At 40.3% G+C, this 19,148-nt stretch overlaps 1 protein-coding gene across 3 annotated transcripts in view; it reads left to right on the forward strand.

Moving 5' to 3' along the window:
- The window catches only part of AKR1A1 (aldo-keto reductase family 1 member A1), a 75,474-nt gene extending 64,149 nt beyond the window's left edge, over nt 1-11,325 (forward strand). For all 3 annotated transcript variants that reach the window (XM_053693580.1, XM_053693579.1, XM_053693581.1), the window contains 3 exons: nt 3,218-3,290; nt 6,149-6,235; nt 10,354-11,325. In XM_053693580.1, coding sequence (XP_053549555.1) covers nt 3,218-3,290; nt 6,149-6,235; nt 10,354-10,419 — 226 coding nt within the window. In that variant the 3' untranslated portion in view covers nt 10,420-11,325. The remainder of the gene's footprint in view (nt 1-3,217; nt 3,291-6,148; nt 6,236-10,353) is intronic.
- The last annotated feature ends 7,823 nt before the right edge of the window (nt 11,326-19,148 follow it).

Genomic DNA, 19,148 nt, shown 5'->3' on the forward strand with positions numbered 1-19,148 from the left:
GGCAGCATTTTAAAATATTTATGTATATGAATATATACATATATATTTATGTGTTAATATGTGTATATACACATATTAAAGGGACAGTCAAGGCCAAAAAAAACTTTTATTTTTCAAATAGGGCATGTAATTTTAAACAACTTTCCAATTTACTTTTATCAACAATTTTGCTTTGTTCTCTTGGTATTCTAGTTGAAAGCTAAACCTAGGAAGGCTCATATGATAATTTCTAAGCCCTTGAAGGCCGCCTCTAATCACATGCTTTGTATTTGCTTTTCACAGCAGGGGAGAGTAGTTCAGGTAAACCATATAGATAGCATTGTGATCACGCCCGTGGGTTGTGGCAGACACTGCACTAATTGGCTAAAATGCAAGTCAATAGATAATAACTAAAAGTCATGTGATTAGGGGCGGTCAGGAGATGCTTAGATACAAGCTAGTCACAGCAGTAAAAAGTGTATTAATATAACTGTGTTGGTTTTGCAAAACTGGGGAATGGGTAATAAAGGGATTATCTATCTTTTTAAACAACAAAAATTCTGGTGTTGACTGTCCCTTTAACACATACACATATATGTATATATAATTATAATCATATACATACAGTATATATTTACATTGCGATCTAAGACAACACACAGTTCCCATAGACCGCAATGTAAAGGCACTTTTGACCACTCCCACCAACTTTAAAGCCCCAAAACTGTCTACGGCTCGCAGTAGCAATAACCAGCTACTTGTAATGGCTGGTTAATTACCGCACTCTTGCAAACAGACAAATTTAGATAATTTAGCACTCCACTTGTAATCTAGTCCACAGACAGATGTTGATTGATCTTTTTATATAACTGCTTATTTCTAAGAAGAGAAGCATATACGTGTGTTAATGGTTCTCATCTTCAATTTTGTATACATTAGTTGCACATACATGTAAGTTATATAAATGTATATTCTGTCTTTAATGTAGAATGTAACAGTGGGGAGTATTAACTTGTTTATTTGTTGTATAATATTGCTTTAAGAGACTGCTTTAAAATCTGTGCAAGACCACAGGTCCAAAGGGCAGTGACTAAGTGCGCATGCGCACAAAACAGGTCTGCCGCGGAGCTGCAGTCTTTCGTGCTGCTACTTTGTTTTAACAGATGTTTTGATACTTTCTTTGATGGGTGTTTTTACATGTACAGTATCTAATAATTGGGAAAGATTTTCATGCCACATCTGCCTGAATTTGTTCTTGCTGATATCTCTGCTATGTGGTAGCCTTGCACAATGGCAGCTGCATGTATACATTTTACTGGGAGTTTACTGGATTGAATCTGAGTGGTCCCGTGGTTCATATAAAGTGAGAAAGGAGGGACAGTGCTCATAATTGTGGTGGGTGATTTAAGTGGATAGTGCATCAACTTTCATGACTAACTTTCATAAGTCAGAGGTTGTGTTATAAGAAGTTTATGTCTTCTTGGGAGAGAAAATTAGTATTAATAAATAATAATATTAAGTAAAATAATATATCTTAGCTAATGTATACACTTTACAAAATATACAAGAAGTTACTGGTAATGGTTTCTTAAACAAGTTACAATAGTGTTATAAAATAAAGAAATCTTTCTTTATGTACAATGCATGTTACACACAAATAGGCTATGACACATTACACATCACCCATAACATATGTAAACCACATTATACATAGCTTAAAGAATTTGACTTTATTAACATTGGTCACACGTTTACTTATAAGTTACCCAGGCTGATGATTGGCCGGTGAGTATGGGTGACATAGCAAGTAGCGCATTTGGGACTGAATTAGAGGAGAGAACGGTTGGAAGAAGAGACCGGGTGCCAGAAGGAGAGCAGTACACCAGGCCCAGACAGAGGAGGCTACAGTACACAGGGGATACGGGGGCAGTGGGACTTGGGTAGTAGCCAGTCCTGGTGAACCAATAGCACCAAGCAAACCTCGGGTAAAGACACAGGGCTGGCTGACCAGAGGGAAATTAGCACAAAACCAATGCCAGGACCTAGAGGATTATAGCTGGGAAATATAAAGATTTCTCAAGTAGACAGAAAAATGTATTTAATAAACCCTATATGTGTTGCATTGTTGTTAAAGGGACATGAAACCCCCCAAAATTCTTTCATTATTTAGACAGAGAATACAATTTTAAACAACTTTCTAATTCACTTCTATGATCTGATTTGTTTCATTCTCTTGGTATCATTTGTTGAAGGAGCAGCAATGCACTACTGGTTTCTAACTGAACACATGAGTGAGCCAATGACAATTGGTATATATATGCAATCACCAATCAGCAGCTAGATCCTAGGTTCTTTGCTGCCCCTGAGCTTACCTAGATAAACCTTTCAGCAAAGGGTAACGAGAAGGAAGCAAATAAAATAATATAAGTAAATTGGAAAGTTGTTTAAAATTGTGGGTTTCATGTCCCTTTAATGCTCATTCTTTATGTAATATCATTATTTTGACTTCTAACGTGCATCAAGATTTTTAAGTGGATTTAATTTGGAATGATTAAAGTCTTGTGGGTAGCTGTGAAATCACTGTTCAAATGCTGATCGGCTGTTATGTAATTTTCAGTGAGTGAACCTATTGGTATGGCTGTGTCTTTATAAAGGGCTGATAAAGGTTAAAGCTTTTCTTCAAAATCTGTAAACAGACACTTCTCACTGAGAAGTAACAGGAAGTACCTTTCAACCAATGGACATTAACAGGAAGTACCAAAAAAAAAAACAATGGACATTAACAGGAAGTACCTATCAACCAATGGACATTAACAGGAAGTACCTATCAACCAATGGACATTAACAGGAAGAGGCAATTGCCATTAGAAGGACGTACACTTCTGTATTACTTTCACTTTAAATTAAAATGCCTGTTGCTGCTTTTTTTACTTGCTTTTGTTTTTGCAAAAAACAATTCTGCATGTTAAGATGTTGTTCTCTCATATGCATGACAAATAATTTTTGGGTACAGTGATTTTTGGGTACAGTGTCCCTTTATTGACAGTAATACGATGGGTTGATTTGAATAATCATTTCAAAATAAGCTCTTTGCAAGTTGAACAAAAAACTTCAAGCATCAGAATGGATTAATTTGATTCTAGAAACTATCAGTACCAGTTAGTATGGTTTTATCTGCATTTTACAACTATGCATTCTTCTTCTCAACATAAAAAGTAAATTTATTATTCTATTTTAGGTGGCAGGTTCAACGCAAAGTTATCACTATTCCAAAAAGTGTCACCCCATCTCGCATTCTACAGAACCTTCAGGTAAGTCACCAGGCTTAATATATGATTGGATCCCTGTTATCTTGTTGTTGGTTGTTAAATGGGTGCAGACAACATAAGCCACTTGTTATTAATACAGTATCAAAATATTATTTTGCTCACTTAAAAGCACTCTATTGTTTTACTCTAGTTCATCTAAAAGAGGATATTTCAAAATGCATTGCAGTGCATTGCTTTTTTTAAAATAGATCTCCCTGTGCTGAATAAACCAACTTTTTTCTTTGACAGTTGTCCATAGCAGCCAGTGAGCAGAGGAAACCCAGTTCTAAAACGAACTTGCCACAACTTTGCAACTCAAAATTTCAGAAATAAAAAAGATTAGTAACCTGCTCGTCATGTACCTAAATTGCCAGATTGGTGGGTGTCTGTCTAGCGCCATCGGAGTTGCATGGTTGCGCGGGAATTGCCTGTTCGTGCACTGGCATTTATTCAGGTAATCTTACCTGTACTAATGCACACTATCTGCGTGTATGCACTTCTCGCCTTCATGGTAGTCCTTTGTTCATGCACGTTGTAACCGTGCACGTCATATACCTGATATTAGACACACCCCTTGGCCTTTATAAGTAGAATTTGGCCTGTTACCTGCATTCTAGCGTTATTACTTTAGTCTGTTTGTGCGTTGACCTCCGTTTTTGTCCTGTGGCCTTGCCAGCCTCCTGCCTTGACCTTGGATAGTCCTATGACCTTGCCTGCATTGACCTTGGATAGCCCTGTTATCTTGCCTTGCCAGCCGCCTGTCTTGACCATAGATAGTCCTTTGGCCTCGCCTTGTCAGCTGCCTGCCTTGACCTTAGATAGTCCTGTGGCCTTGCCTTGCCAGCTGTCTACCTTGACCTTAGATAGTCCTGTGATCTTGCCAGATGCCTGCCTTGGCCTCGGATAATCCTCTTGGCTTCCTTTGGCAGAAGCCTGCCTTGACCTCGGATAGCCCTATGGCCTTGTCTTGCTAGAAGCCTGCATTGACCTCGGATAGTCCTGTGACTTTGCCTTATTATTCTCTGCTTCTACTAGCATCTTGACCTGTCTACTATTAGTTTGTGGCCTTTCATCTGCTCCTGCTTTTCGTGGACTCTTGCATACTCAGCCCCTGTTGTTGCCTTTGTTTAGTATTGTCTCTGTCACTCACAGTTAAGGAATCTCTCCACCTGATGCCAACTAGTGGCCAGGAATAGGGAGGGTGAACTTGATTGTGGTAATGTCAGTATCATTCATGACATTGCCTTTTTCACAGAGTGCTCTAGCCTTGTTCCTGTCTGTGAGATTGATGTCCTATCCATTGAGACAGCTTTACAAAGCAGGCATGCTTATGTTTAACAATTATATGCATTCACAGAACCCATTTGGTAAACATGTTTCTAAAGTGGTACGATGGTGATTACTGGTTTTTTTTCCACTTTGCTGGTGATTCTGGTTTAAGACCTAAAGTAATGGGAACCTCATGCAATTCCACACGTTAATTGCAGGAATGAGGATTAAAGTGAATGTAAATTTTCATGAATTAGTGCCCAGTTTTTAAAAATAATATTAAAAACAGGGGCTCTTTCATTCATGAAAGTTTACATTGCAGCGCAGTTTTACAAATACTTACCTTTCTCTTGTGCAAAGCCGGATCGCCGATCCCCGCCCGCTTCTCCTGCTGTACTTACACAGCAAAACCGGCTTCCTCCAATCACGGCGCGGCTTACTCCAATCACGGCGTGGCCTTACGAGATGGACGCTCTGGAGGAGGGGAAGCCATGATTGGAGCAAGCCGGTTTCGTCATTGGTGACATAAGTACAGAGGAACTACGGGCGGGGGATCGGCGATCCATCTTTGCACAAGAGAAAGGTAAGTATTAGTAAAAGTATTTTTAAAAACTACTGGGCACTAATTCATGAAAGTTTACATTCACTTTAAAGGGATATGAAACCCAAAAGTTTTCGTTCTTGATTCAGATAGATCAGTGTTTCTCGACCGCGGTCCTCAAGTACCCCAGACAGGCCAGGTTTTCATTATAGCTGAATCAGTGCACAGGTGAAGTAATCAGCTTGTTAGTACCACCATGGTTACTAACCTGCTCTCACCCATCAGCTGATTACCTCACCTGTGCTTTAGTTCAGCTATAATGAAAACCTGGCCTGTTGGGGGTACTTGAGGACCGCGGTTGAGAAACAATGAGATAGATCATGGCATTTTAAACTACCTCTTTAATTTCTATTATATATATAAGTTCTTCATCCTCTAGTTAGATATTGTTGAAAAGCAGGGATGTAGGAGCATGCACGTGTGCAGAGCACTATATTGTAGCAGTGTTAGCCATTTGCAAGAGCATTAGATGACAGCACTATTTCCTGCCTTGTAGTGCTCCAGATTCCTACCTAGGTATCTTTTCAACACAGAACATCGAGGGAACGAAGAAAATTTGATAATAGAATTTTTTTTAAATTGTTTGCTCTGTCTGAATCACACAAAAAAATATTTAGGTTTCATGTCCCTTTAATGACTTTCCAATATACTCACGAATGAACAATGAGACCCGTCAGCATCCTAACAGCCATTTATGAATCTATCCCATTGTATTGCTGTTTTGCTCATTATTATTATTATGTCAATTTGTCTGATAATGTGAAATTGCAAAAATATTTCACCTAAGTATTTCTGGATTATTATATGCTAAGCGCAAGAACAAATAGCAACCTATTAACTGGTATTAACTGCAAAAAAGGATCTTCAAAGAATTTTATTTAAATCCTTGTTAATATCACAAGTTGTAATTTAGAGCTGATAAATATGATTGATTTTAACAATAACAATTCTAACACAATAATTTGCAAATGCCGGATTTTATTTTGGCCAGGTATTTGATTTCTGTTTGACAGAAGAAGAAATGAAACAAATTGGAACCTTGAATAAGAACTGGAGATATATTATCCCCTTAATTACGGTATGTGGAGTGGAATAAACTGAATGCTTTTAATAACAATCAGCTAGATTACGAGTTTGGCGTTATGAGTGAAAAAGCAGCATTATGCTTCATAACACTGCTTTTTCCCTAACGCTGCTTACAAATCTTGTAGGTATAGGTGTACCGCACACCTTTTTGTCCGTCACGCAACATCAGTACCGCACTTTTTAAAAAGTCCTTTTTTAATGGGACTTCCATAGCGCCGGTATTACGAGTTTGCCTGGGAGGCCAAAAAGTGAGCGTTACACTCTATAACCGCAAGATCCGTACCGCCATCTAAAGTCAGTAGTTATGAGTTTTACGTTACAAAGCTGTAGCATAAAACTCATAACTAAAGTATTAAAAAGTACACTAATACCCATAAACTACCTATTAACCGCTAAACTGAGGCCCTCCCGCATCTCAAACACTATAATAAATGTATTAACCCCTAATCTGCCGCTCCGGATATTGCCACCACTATTAAAATTTATTAACCCCTATTCCGCCGCTCCCCGACATCGTCGCCACTATAATAAACCTATTAACCCCTAAACAACAGCCAATAGGATTTTTTTACCTTTAATTCCTATTGGCTGATAGAAATCTTTCAACCAATAGGAATTCAAGGGACGCGCTCTTGGATGACGTCACTTAAAGGGAACCTTCAGTTTACAGCGACGACCGTACGAAGAGGATGCTCCTTGCCGGATGTCTTGAAGATGGACCAGCTCCGCGCTGGATGGATGAAGATAGAAGATGCCGTCTGGATGAAAACTTCTTTGCGCTTGGATGAGGACTTCGCCGGCTGGATGAAGATCGAAGAGGCCTCCTGGATGAAGACTTCTTGCCTCTTGGATGAGGACTTCGCTGGCTGGATGAGGATGGATGTCTGGACTTTGATAACTGTAAGTGGATCATCGGGGGTTAGTGTTAGGTTTTTTTAAGAGTTTTTTGGGCGTTTTTTTTTTTTTAGGTTAGGGTTTTGGGCAATGTAAAATAGCTAAATGCCCTTTTAAGGGTAATGCCCATCCAAATGCCCTTTTCAGGACAATGTTTAGCTTAGGTTTATTTAGATTTAGGTTTTTATTTGGGGGGTTTGATTGGGTGGGTGGTGGGTTTTACTGTTGGGGGGTGTTTGTATTTGTTTGTACAGGGAAAAGAGCTGATTTCTTTGGGACAAGGCAGTTTAGTGTAGGCTAGGTTTTTTTTTTGTTTTGGGGGGGCTTTTTTATTTTGATAGGGCTATTAGATTAGGTATAATTAGTTTTTATTTTTGATAATTTTGTTTTTTATTTTTTGTAATTTAGTGTTTATTTTTTTTTGGAAGTTAGAAAATTGTATTTTAATAATTTAATTTATTTTATTGTAATGTTAGCTTTTAGTGTAAGGCATGTTAGGTTTTATTTTACAGGTAACTTTGTATTTATTTTAACTAGGTAGCTAGTAAATAGTTAATAACTATTTACTAACTAGTCTACCTGGTTAAAATAAATACAAACTTATCTGTGAAATAAAAAGAAAACATAAGATAGCTACAATATAACTATTAGTTATATTGTAGCTATCTTAGGGTTTTTTTACAGGTAAGTTTGTATTTAGTTTTAAATAGGAATTATTTAGTTAATAATTGTAAGGTTTATTTAGATTTATTTTAATTATATTTAAGTTAGGGGGTGTTAGGGTTAGGCTTAGGGTTACATTAGGGTTAGGTTTAGGGGTTAATAACTTTAGTATAGTGGCGGCGATGTTAGGGGCAGCAGATTAGGGGTTAATAGCTGTAATATAGGTGGCAGCGATGTTAGGGGCAGCAGATTAGGGGTTAATAACTGTAATGTAGGTGGCGGCGATGTTAGGGGCAGCAGATTAGGGGTGTTTAGACTCGGGGGTTTATGTTAGGGTGTTAGGTTTAAACGTAACTTTTTCTTTTTCCCATAGACATCAATGGGGCTGCGTTACGGAGCTTTTGTTTCTGCGATTGCAGGTGATAGGCTTTTTTTTGCCGGCGCTCCCCATTGATATCTTGGGGAAATCGTGCACGAGCATGTCAAAGCATCGCTTGATTTCGGTGCGGTATGGAGCTCAATGCAACCATATCGCCCGCACAAGCCTGCTTTTTTAAAAGTTGTAATAGCAGCGTTATAGGGAGGTGAAATAACGCAGAAAATGTTGCAGTCATTAATTTCCCTATATCGCTCAAAACTCGTAATCAAGCTGAATGTCCGTAGGGTATTTAATGGAAGTCAAAAATAAAACAACATATTGTAAATGTGACTTTTTGCATGAATAGTATCCCCATAAATGTTAACGAATGATAATATTTTAATTACTGTGCAAAGAAAGTTTTGTGGCTTCCTTTTTTTCCAACGTGAGTTAGAAAGATATGAAAAAGTTCTCCCTTAGTAAAAAAAAAAAAAAAAGTAAATATAAAAAAACAGCATGCACCTTACTAGATTTCTTGCAAAATAAGCACTAAGAAATTCTCAGTGTAGGCACAGCCTTAGAGGCCAATTTAACAAAGGTCTTGCGGACCTGATCCGACAGTGTGGATCAGGTCCGCAAGACATCGCTGAATGCGCAGAGAAAAGGCTCTCCATATTCAGCATTGCACCAGCAGCGGGTGCAACGCCGCCCCCTGCAGACTCGAGGCCAATGGGCCACCAGCAGGGAGGTGTCAATCAACCCGATCGTACTCAATTGGGTTGAATTGCGGCGATTCCTGTCCTCCTGATCAGAGCAGGCGGACAGGGTTATGGAACAGCGCCGCGGTCTTTAGACCGCTGCTCCATAACTTGTGTTTCTGGCGAGTCTGAAGACTTGCCAGAAACACGGCCCTTCAAGCTCCATTCGGAGCTTGATAGATAGGCCTCTTAGCCTTTAGTGAGATAAGGGTGCTGATATGTTAAGAACATAAGCTCTCCAGTTGCATTCTGTCTCATGCTTTTTGCTGCAGAAGTTTACTGAGCATGGGCAAGAAACTGACTTCATGTTACAGTTCATTGAATGCTACATCTGCACTTGTTCTCAGACTGGTCCTTGCTTTGTATACATCATTCTATCTAGTGACTTATTATGCAAGCACATACGGTGTCCTACAATAATATCCACACCTGAACCACCAATAATCCCCACTTCTCTTGCAAACAATTATTATGCACTTACCAAGGCCCTACAAGGTGGCTCAGGGTATCTGCATTACTGGGGGAATCTGGGTATGCCGGTGACGTCACCACTCATGGGTGTGGCGACTTCACAAAGCCCTGGAAACCCAGATGTATTCAAACCCATCCATTTCAAACCCTTAAGCCATAGAAACTCCCAAGACCCACTGTTTGAAAGGTAATCACCTGTTCTTTCAAACCGTGTGTGTGTCTTCGGAGTTAAAGTACAAGCACAATTTCAATAATAAAATAAACAGTATTAAATACAGTCAACACCTATATATTTAAAACAAGACATTAAAAAGGCCTAGAGACCCCCATGAACCCTTATCATAAAGTCCATGAGCCCCTTTTAAAAAAATAAGCTCGTATGTAAGTTTTCATAGCCAGGTGATCACTGTGGTAATAGTAATCTTGTGGCATGAATAAAAGTGCATTTATTTGAGTAGAGTCTCTTGGGAGCCCCTATCTGCAGACCAACGTGACGTAGCTATACCTGATCAGCTGATTATTTCACCTGTGCTCTGGTTCAGATATCATACAAATCTGGCTGGTTAGGGGTAGTTGAAAAACATTGGGTTAAGTGACATGTAAGGAGATTATAACAACAGCATTAAAAGTCCTTCTAAAGATTTATTTTTAATGTAGTGCTACCCCTTTACTTGCCAGCCTTAACCCCCCTGTACAATTTTAGTGGTTGATATGACCGGCATCTATTCTTAGGAATAATTTTAAACACTTTATAATAATCTATCTTTACTCCTTCATTTAAAATATTTTTCCTGATTGAAGATTGCATGATATCTTTGTGTTTTTGCTTGAAAAAACCCCAACAAACAACAAATAAACCATCTGTGTATTTACCTGTCGTTTTATTTAAATCTACTTTTCTTTAAAAAAAAAAAAATAAGTATCTGTAATATATAGCTGGGTAATATGATTTCATTTGTTTTACAGGTGGATGGAAAATCTGTTGCAAGAGATGCGTCACATCCTTTTTATCCATTTAATGATCCTTATTAACTCTTGCAACTATCACCCAGATACAGCTCCCAGAGTGCCTTGCTTTTGCCCTGCTGTTTCTGTGTAATCACTTTGTTTAAAACCATGTAATGGGATATGAATACACTTCCTGTTATGTCATTTTTTTATTATACAGATATATATAAAGTTTTGGTATTCATTTCTGGGTCAAATACTACAATAAAATTAAACATAATGTCTAACAAGAAGTTAACATTGTGTTTGTAATTAAATTAAATGTTCTTTCTTTTAAAAGGTCGTGAAGCCTTAAACATTTCTTTTATGATTCAGACAAAGCATGTAATAGTATACAACTTTTTTTTCGTTGTTCTCTTGGTATCTTTTGTTGAAGTCTTGAGCACTTCAGAGAGAATGTTATCTATTTGCAAGAGCACTAGATGGCAGCACTATTTCCTGCAATATAGTGCTCCAGACACCTACCTATGTATCTCTTCAACAAAGAATACACTGGAAACAAGGCCAGTTTGATTATAGAAGTAAATTGGCAACTTTTTTAAAATGGTATGCTCTGTCTGAATCACAAAAGAAAATTCCTGAGTTTCATATCCCTTTAAGGGCTTTAATTTTGCTACAGCTGTCTGGCTTTTAAAATGTATATACCTGTACATTTGCCAACCACTGCTTTAAATTGTTAGAAATGTAACGGATACCAAATGGTTATTTGTATTCTGGTTTATTGAAACTTCAAGACAAAGCTGAACTGTTTTATGTAAGCTATCTGTTATGTAACAGTATGCAGTGCCTTCTTATGGATTAGTTCTATTAATAAACCAAAGTGTGTAAAGGTATTTCTGTCTGTTATATTTTAGTGATTTGTATCTCTAGCACTACTTTTGTATTAGTCTATAGGAAACAATTTCTAATTAAACTGATACATTTGTTTGAGTCTTTCTTTATTAGCTTCTTTTGCATAACATAGGATGTGTCCTGTTGTCCTGCACATCTACCCTAATTCACTGTTTTCTAGGGGTAAATGAGGAGGGGTCATCCCTTGTATCCCTGTGGCTGCTGTATTAAAGGGACACCAAGGTCAAAATTAAACTTTCATGATTCAGATTAAAAAGGAATTTTAAAAAAAACTTTCCAATACATTTCCATCATCAAAATGTGCACATTCTTTTTTTTTTATATACACAATTTCTATGGCACCAGCTCCTACTGAGCATGTGCAAGAGTGCATAGTATATACATGTATGCATTTTATGATTAGCTGATGGCTGTCACATGATAGAGGGGAAGTTAAAATGTAACTAACTTCTAAAGTTCTTCTAAAGTTGTCAGAAAAAAATCTACTCATTTGAATTTCAGACTAAGGGCTAATGCATTGTCTTTTTATTATGCATTTGGTGATAACGCTATTCTTCTGTATTTTATGATCCTTTAAGCTGTCATCAGGTGGTGCAAGATGGTGTCACGTGTAAATGGAAGAGGCAGAACTCATATTTCCCATCCACTCAAAAAAATGTTTTCAACAGTCTGTTGCTAAATTAAGAAGCGCTGAATAAGGTGGTGACATCAATTTCTAGTTATATAAAAAACATTGGAGGATTGGAGAAATGACTGGGATCTCAAATTTAAAACTGTAAAGTGCAAAATTATACATTTAGGAAAGAAAAATTCAGAGTCAACACTTTACTGAGTGTTACAACAATGTTATGGGACGTGGGAATTATTATTTCAGATGATTTGAAATTCAGTAAACAATGTATTATTGCAGACTTCCGGTGGGCGGGCGCTGTGAATGGAAGCAGGGGAAAGGAGCTCCGGACCTTATGCCACTGTAACTTAACAAATCCTAAAGTATTAGCCCAAAACTAGCCACATTCCTTGGCAGGGGTCACCTACTCCTGTCCGGAGTGACATCGTTATCGGCAAGGAGTCTACCACCTGACTCCCCCACCGCGGAGCACCGCTTGAAAGAAGCAGAAGGAGAGTGATGGCAGTGAGCCGTCCTGTAGCAACCCAAGACTCAAATCGGAGGGCAGCGACAGAGATACAAATCACCTACCAGTGACCTCCGGCGACAAAGACAGGCAGATCTGGTCGAGAGGGTGAGTTTGAGCTTTGGCGGCAAAACGCCATCTTGCCTTACCGGAGGGGATAGAGAAGGAGAGTGACGCACATACAGCGCAGCGAACTCCCCGGCAAAACAAAGCTAAATCCCAGGGGCAAAACTACATTAATAGGCTGGGCAGACTAGACATGGAATAACGCAGCTTACAATACCCAGAAAAAAAATTACAGGCCCAGGATTAGACTCCTCACTGAGCATAGCAATTCTCCTTCACTAAAAGTAATAAATAAGCAGAAGAAACCAACAGCCCAGTGCCAGCATTTGGTAACTGACATCTCTCGGCACAGCTGCTGCAGGATTGGTAAAGCAAATTACTACTAGCAAGTGGGGTACAATTGCTGGGAGAGAGGGATAAAGAGACATTACAAGTGAAAGTTTGGCTACTAATCCCATACCCCCCTGTAGCTGAGTGATTGAACTGATAGGAACGGCTCTGACCACCTGTTCCCCTGACATCTTCTGGAGGCTCTACAGATATAAACACACAGATAAAGCACAGGGGCCCCGGTGTACAGGACTTAAACCATCTGTGAACACAAGAATCTACCCAATACCGGCTGGGGGGATATCCTCACAGCTCTCTCTGATACCTTTATATAATTATTCGGTAACTGAGGAGGGGACACCACTCCTAGCCGCAATGCAAGGCTAAATCAAATGGGCATATCCCCCCCCGCTCACCCACCGCTTATGAAAGCTTGCTAGACACCCTAGGAGACCTGGTACCTTCAGACCTGGCTGCCATTACCCACGTAATTTTCACCTTTTAGTAATGGTGTCACTTCAGTAACGGAGACATCTCAGTAACGGTGCCATCTTTGCAGCACACAGTTGGAATAGCAACTGTGAACCCCCCAGAACTGTATGCAAAAATATTACGACTCTTACTCCAAAAAAACAGACACAATGACAAACAGATTGAAGAATGCAGATAAGAAAAGACACCAGTCAGAGCATCAACAGGCTTCAGGGCAGGTTGAAGATGTGTCACCCATCAGCCTCATGGACACCCACCCAATTGTTACGCAGATCTCAGCATTATTTCTACCAAAAATTGAACAGCTTCAGACAGGCATGGACTCACTCACGGCAGAGGTTAAATCTTTTAATGGTAGACTGACACAGGTGGAGCAAAAGGTAGCAGATGGGGAAACCCGTCATAGGGAAACTGCAACTCAGGTTCACACCCTACAACAGCAGAACGAACGGCTGTGGGCTAAGATTGACGACCTGGAAAACAGGTCACGCCGTAACAATTTGAGGATAGTGGGGGTCTCTGAGTCACTCCCAGGTTCCCAACTAATTGAGTTTGCAGAAAGAACCCTGCCGGAACTGCTTAACATCTCCAAAGAGTATCTACCCTATACAGCAGAAAGAGCACACAGGGTGGGTGACCAGAGGAAGCAAAGTGAAAAAAACCAACCACCAAGGCAAGTCATGGTGAAATACCTCAACTTTAAAGATAAAATATCTATCCTACAAGCATACAGGAAAACTCCACAACTAGAATACAACGGAAAAAGAATCTACCTGTTCCAGGACTATTCTGCGGCAGTAGCTGCCAGAAGACGGGAATTTTCACCGTACTGCAAACAACTTTTAGAACAAGGCCGAACGGCAGCCCTGCTGTTCCCAGCCAGACTGAGACTTCACACTGCAAGAGGACCACTATTCTTTGACTCACCAAGTTTGCTGAAACTTCACCTACAAAGAGAGGGAGAGGAACGACAAATTGCAGATGAAGATGACACCGCTGCTTAAGCCAGCGGTTGGTGCCAGGTCAATGGACCATATATAATAAAAAACTGGCAAAGCTATAACGCTGAAAACATGTATCCTTGAAAAGTGAGGGGGGGGGGCGACCCCCCCTTCTTGTTTCTTGTTTCTTGTTTTTTTTTTCTTGTTTCTTGTTTTTTCTTGTTGTTTTTCTTTTCTTGTTTTTTTTTAGACGAGAACTCAAGTCCTTCGTTACATATTTGGGACTGTTGGAGGAGGGGGCAATTAACCTAATTGTTTCCTGTTATATGTATTGTTTATTGTATGCACTAACCATTTGAATTCAGGGAAGAGCTGACCTGTCCTGCCCAGAGGCGCCACTCCGGGGGGAAGGGAGAAGGTACGGGGGCAATCCACGTAATAGTGAGTACTGTTTTCCTTCCACACTTCATAAAAGGCTCGCACAACAACATATATCCTAGTACCAAGTCCCTAGATCTACACAACTAACAAACACTCACTAGAATCCAAAATGAAACTGACTACATGGAATGTAGGAGGGATCACGTCCCCAATTAAGAGAAAAGTGATACTTAGACAGCTAAACACTATGAGGACGGATATAGCAATATTAGAGGAAACACACCTTTCGCAGAAAGAGCATCAAAAACTCAAGCAGAGCTGGGTGGGGGAGGTTTTATACACCACCTATGAAGGGAAGAGAGCTAGAGGAGTAGCAATTCTTTTCCGTAAAAATCTAAGCTATAAGGTCACGCAAACTGTTATAGACCCGGAGGGAAGATACCTGATAGTCAGACTACAAATAGGAGCATTACATATAGTACTCTGTGGGGTGTATGGCCCCCACACAGAAAAGAAAACATTTCTGACTCAACTACAAACTCAGCTCATCCAGTTTGCAGAGCTCCCAATTGTAATGGGAGGCGACTTCAATATTGCCCCACACACACCAGCAGACAGGTTCCGTAACCCAGACTATGCCCCGCAAAAGACAACAATATGGAAAGGTTCCAAGAGGGAAACCCGTATCTTACTTAACTTCAGACACACCTTATCCCTCTCGGATGTCTGGAGAGATAGAAACCCAGAGGCCCGAGACTACACCTGCCTACATCCAGCGAAAACAACCCTATCCCGCATAGACTACTTCTTAGTTACCAGTTCCTTTTGTCCCCACATAACCGACATCAAAATTGACCCCATAACGATTTCAGATCATGCCCCGGTTTCACTTCACATAGACACAGATGCTCCACACAGACAAGCACACAGGTGGCGATTTCCGTCACACTTATACCACGACCTCAACTTACGTAAATACCTGATAGGGGAATGGTTAACATACAAAGAACTGAACGCACAGCATCTGGGTGACATTTCTCTATTCTGGGAATCAGCAAAGGCGGTGTTGAGAGGGGTGGTTATGGCATATGCGGCCAAAGTTAGGAAAACACGAAGAGCGAGGGGGGACCTACTCTTACGTCAGATACTAAATGCCAGAAACAAATACTTGAGACATCCTACAGAACAGAACAGGAATAAATATAGGGAGGTTAAGGACTTGAGAGACACTTATCTGATACAAACAACGGTTGCTGCCCAAAACCGCTCTCAGGCTAAATATTACAGGTACGGAAACCGTACGGGGAAATTATTGGCTCGGCTCACAAGGTTAGATAGAAAGCCAAACACTATAGTGGCCATCAAGGACAAAGACAATATACTTACTCAAGACTCAGAAATACAACAGGCATTCACCTCATATTACTCTAACTTGTACGACTCTCAAGACATAGACGTAGAAAAGAAAGACGCATTTTGGAGAGAGTTAACATTACCACAGCTAAATGAGGATCAGGTAGGGAAACTCAATGCCCCAATTCAACCCCTGGAAATTACAAAGGCCATCGATTCGCTCCCTCTAGAAAAAACCCCGGGACCTGATGGACTGCCCGGGGAATTCTATAAAATGCTCAGTGAGGAGACGGTGGACACTCTTGCCCTACTATATAACGCAATCCTAGAAGGAAGAGCAAAATTAACCAATAGATTCGCAGAAGCAAATATTACAGTCCTCCCCAAACCTGACAGGGACCCCCTACTCACAGCATCCTACAGACCAATCTCCCTGCTAAATTCGGACTATAAACTACTCACCAAAATATTGGCCAATAGGCTGGCGGGGGTACTCCCCCTCCTAGTTCAGGAAGACCAAACCGGGTTTGTTAAGGGAAGGTCCGCGGTTAAAAATATGAGAAAATTGCAATTAGTATTAACACACTTTTGGGAGAGACGGGGCGAGGATCGAGATCAGAATGCGAAAGAGGCCTGCCTGATTCTAGTGGACGCTGAAAAAGCATTCGATAAAATATTATGGGACCATTTATTTACCACCCTGAGACAATTTGGCATACGGGGACCCTATTTGAGAGCTATTGAGACCATATACAACACTCCCCAAGCGGCGATCCTGATAAACGGGAAGCCATCAAAGACATTCTCTCTCAGGAGGGGCACAAGGCAGGGATGCCCTCTTTCACCCCTCCTGTTTGACCTAGCATTGGAGCCCCTAGCGATTAGGATCAGGAAAGAGACAGCAGGGCTGAGTATAGGCAGGGAGACAATACACCTGTCACTCTTTGCAGACGACATGATACTTTACACAAGAGACCCCAGGGAAAACATCCCTAAAGTACTGAGGGTGATAGCTGAGTTTAGTGATATTTCGGGATACAGGATAAATAAAGATAAGTCTGTACTACTATGGCTACAGAACAATGACCCTAGTGTACCATTAGAAGATAACTTTAAAGTGATCTCACACACATTTAAATATCTAGGTATCAATCTGACTAGAAATCCCACCCAATGGTACGCAGTCAATTTCAAACCACTGTTGCAAAACCTAAAACAGAAACTTTTGACCTGGGCTTCACTACCCCTGACCTTATCGGGGAGAGTGGGGCTTATTAAAATGATCCTGTTCCCTAAGCTCCTCTATACCCTGCAGATGCTCCCTGAGCTGCTGCATAAAAAAGACCTTGGGACACTAAACAGGGACATTCTATATTTCATCTGGAGGGGGAAAAAACACAGAATCAGTTATCAGAAAATGACTTGTCAACCAGAGCGTGGAGGCTTTGGACTTCCCAACATCGAATATTATAACTGGGCAGCCTTAACAAAGTATGTGATGGACTGGTTGGTGGATGGGGGGCACTTTACCAATTATGCACTAGAATCAGAAATTATCAAACCATGGTCATTAAAAATGCTCCCACACATGAATCGAGCTCAGGCAGACCCCATACTGGGAGGGGCGGGTCTTTTCCGTCACCCCATAAGAGCATGGTGGAAGTTGTGCAGGACACTGGGAGTCTCGCACAATCACACAACTTTTCTGCCCCTTAGGGGTAACCCAGACTTTCCCGCAGGATTCACCACAAAACCATTTAAGCAATGGGAGGAATGGGGGGTTAAGAGTCTAAAGCAAATACTATCAGACGATAGGTCCACAGTCCGCCCATTTATTGAATTACAGAGAGACTATGGTATACCCAACTCGCACCATTTTGCCTACCTACAAGTCAAACATTACGTGCAAAATCTCTTGAGAACTGGGAATATGTTAGAAACTGACTGTGACATTTACAAACTCTTGAAGTGGATGAAGGGAGGGATGACCTCTATCTCACATACCTATAACACTCTCCAGTCTAAGCCTAATAAATCAAATATTGAACAGCTGAGAACCGCCTGGGAAAACAGGATAGGCCATAACATTGCAGACGAATATGTAGAGCAAAGCTTTGTAAAGGTGAGGAAGGCTTCTCTCTCAAACGAAATTAGGGAATCCCACACTAAACTAGTTCACAACGCATACATAACACCCAAAATGTTCCATAAGTGGAAGACAGATGCAATGGGAATATGCCCGAAATGCTCAAACCCTAACCCAGACATACTACACATGATATGGAACTGCCCGCAGTTAACAAAATTTTGGGCCATGGCACAGAGGTGGTTGGAAAAGTGTACAGGGGACAAAATCCAGTTGTCAGATTGGTGATTTTCCTACACGCTCAGACAAAGACTAGCCAGCACACAGAGTTCATACACAACGTAATACTACACGCAAGAAAACTCATCCTAAAGCAATGGATGATGCAGGCACCCCCAACCTTCACACAACTCAAGGAAATAGTAAGAAAGCAAATGATATATGAACAACTTGACACTCAGGGGGACATTACACGCAGAACGAAAAAAATTGTAACCAAATGGGAAACCTTTATTCACACGCTAGACCTAGCGCATCAGAAACAGATTATTTACCCATTCAAAGATGCTGAGTTTATATTGAACGCCCAACTACACGGGAAATGGAACTTATTTACGTAGCGGCTCGGACACGATAACAATTGCCTGAGGTGTTACAGGGATCAGGGCACTGGGAACCCTGGGGTGGCGCCTGGGGTTGAGACAGAGAATAGGCAAGCTCTGGGAGAGGAGAGGATAATTGATTCCTTTGACACATGCATGTTGCATTATACTGGTATGTTTACGTTGCAGAATTCAATAGATATGTGTCTTCTACTGTCTCTTTCAGTAAGGGAGATGAACTGGAGATTAGGAGAAGGGGTTGTGTTATGAAGGAGGGTGGATAGGTGGAAAATTAAAATTAATGGTGCCACTGCAGTGATTTTGTTTGACAAGTATTGTACTCAGATTGATATGTTATGTAAATCACATCGTTTGTTACTGTATGTGGTACTGGAAAAATAAAGTATTTAAAAAAAACAAAACAAAAAAAAAACAATGTATTATTGCAGTGAGCATGGCCAGTAGAATACTTGGTTGTATTGGTAGCTATTTGCAGTAGAAATATTAATATTTT

This window comes from Bombina bombina, chromosome 10 (genome assembly GCF_027579735.1).
Source record: "Bombina bombina isolate aBomBom1 chromosome 10, aBomBom1.pri, whole genome shotgun sequence".
NCBI lineage: Eukaryota > Metazoa > Chordata > Amphibia > Anura > Bombinatoridae > Bombina > Bombina bombina.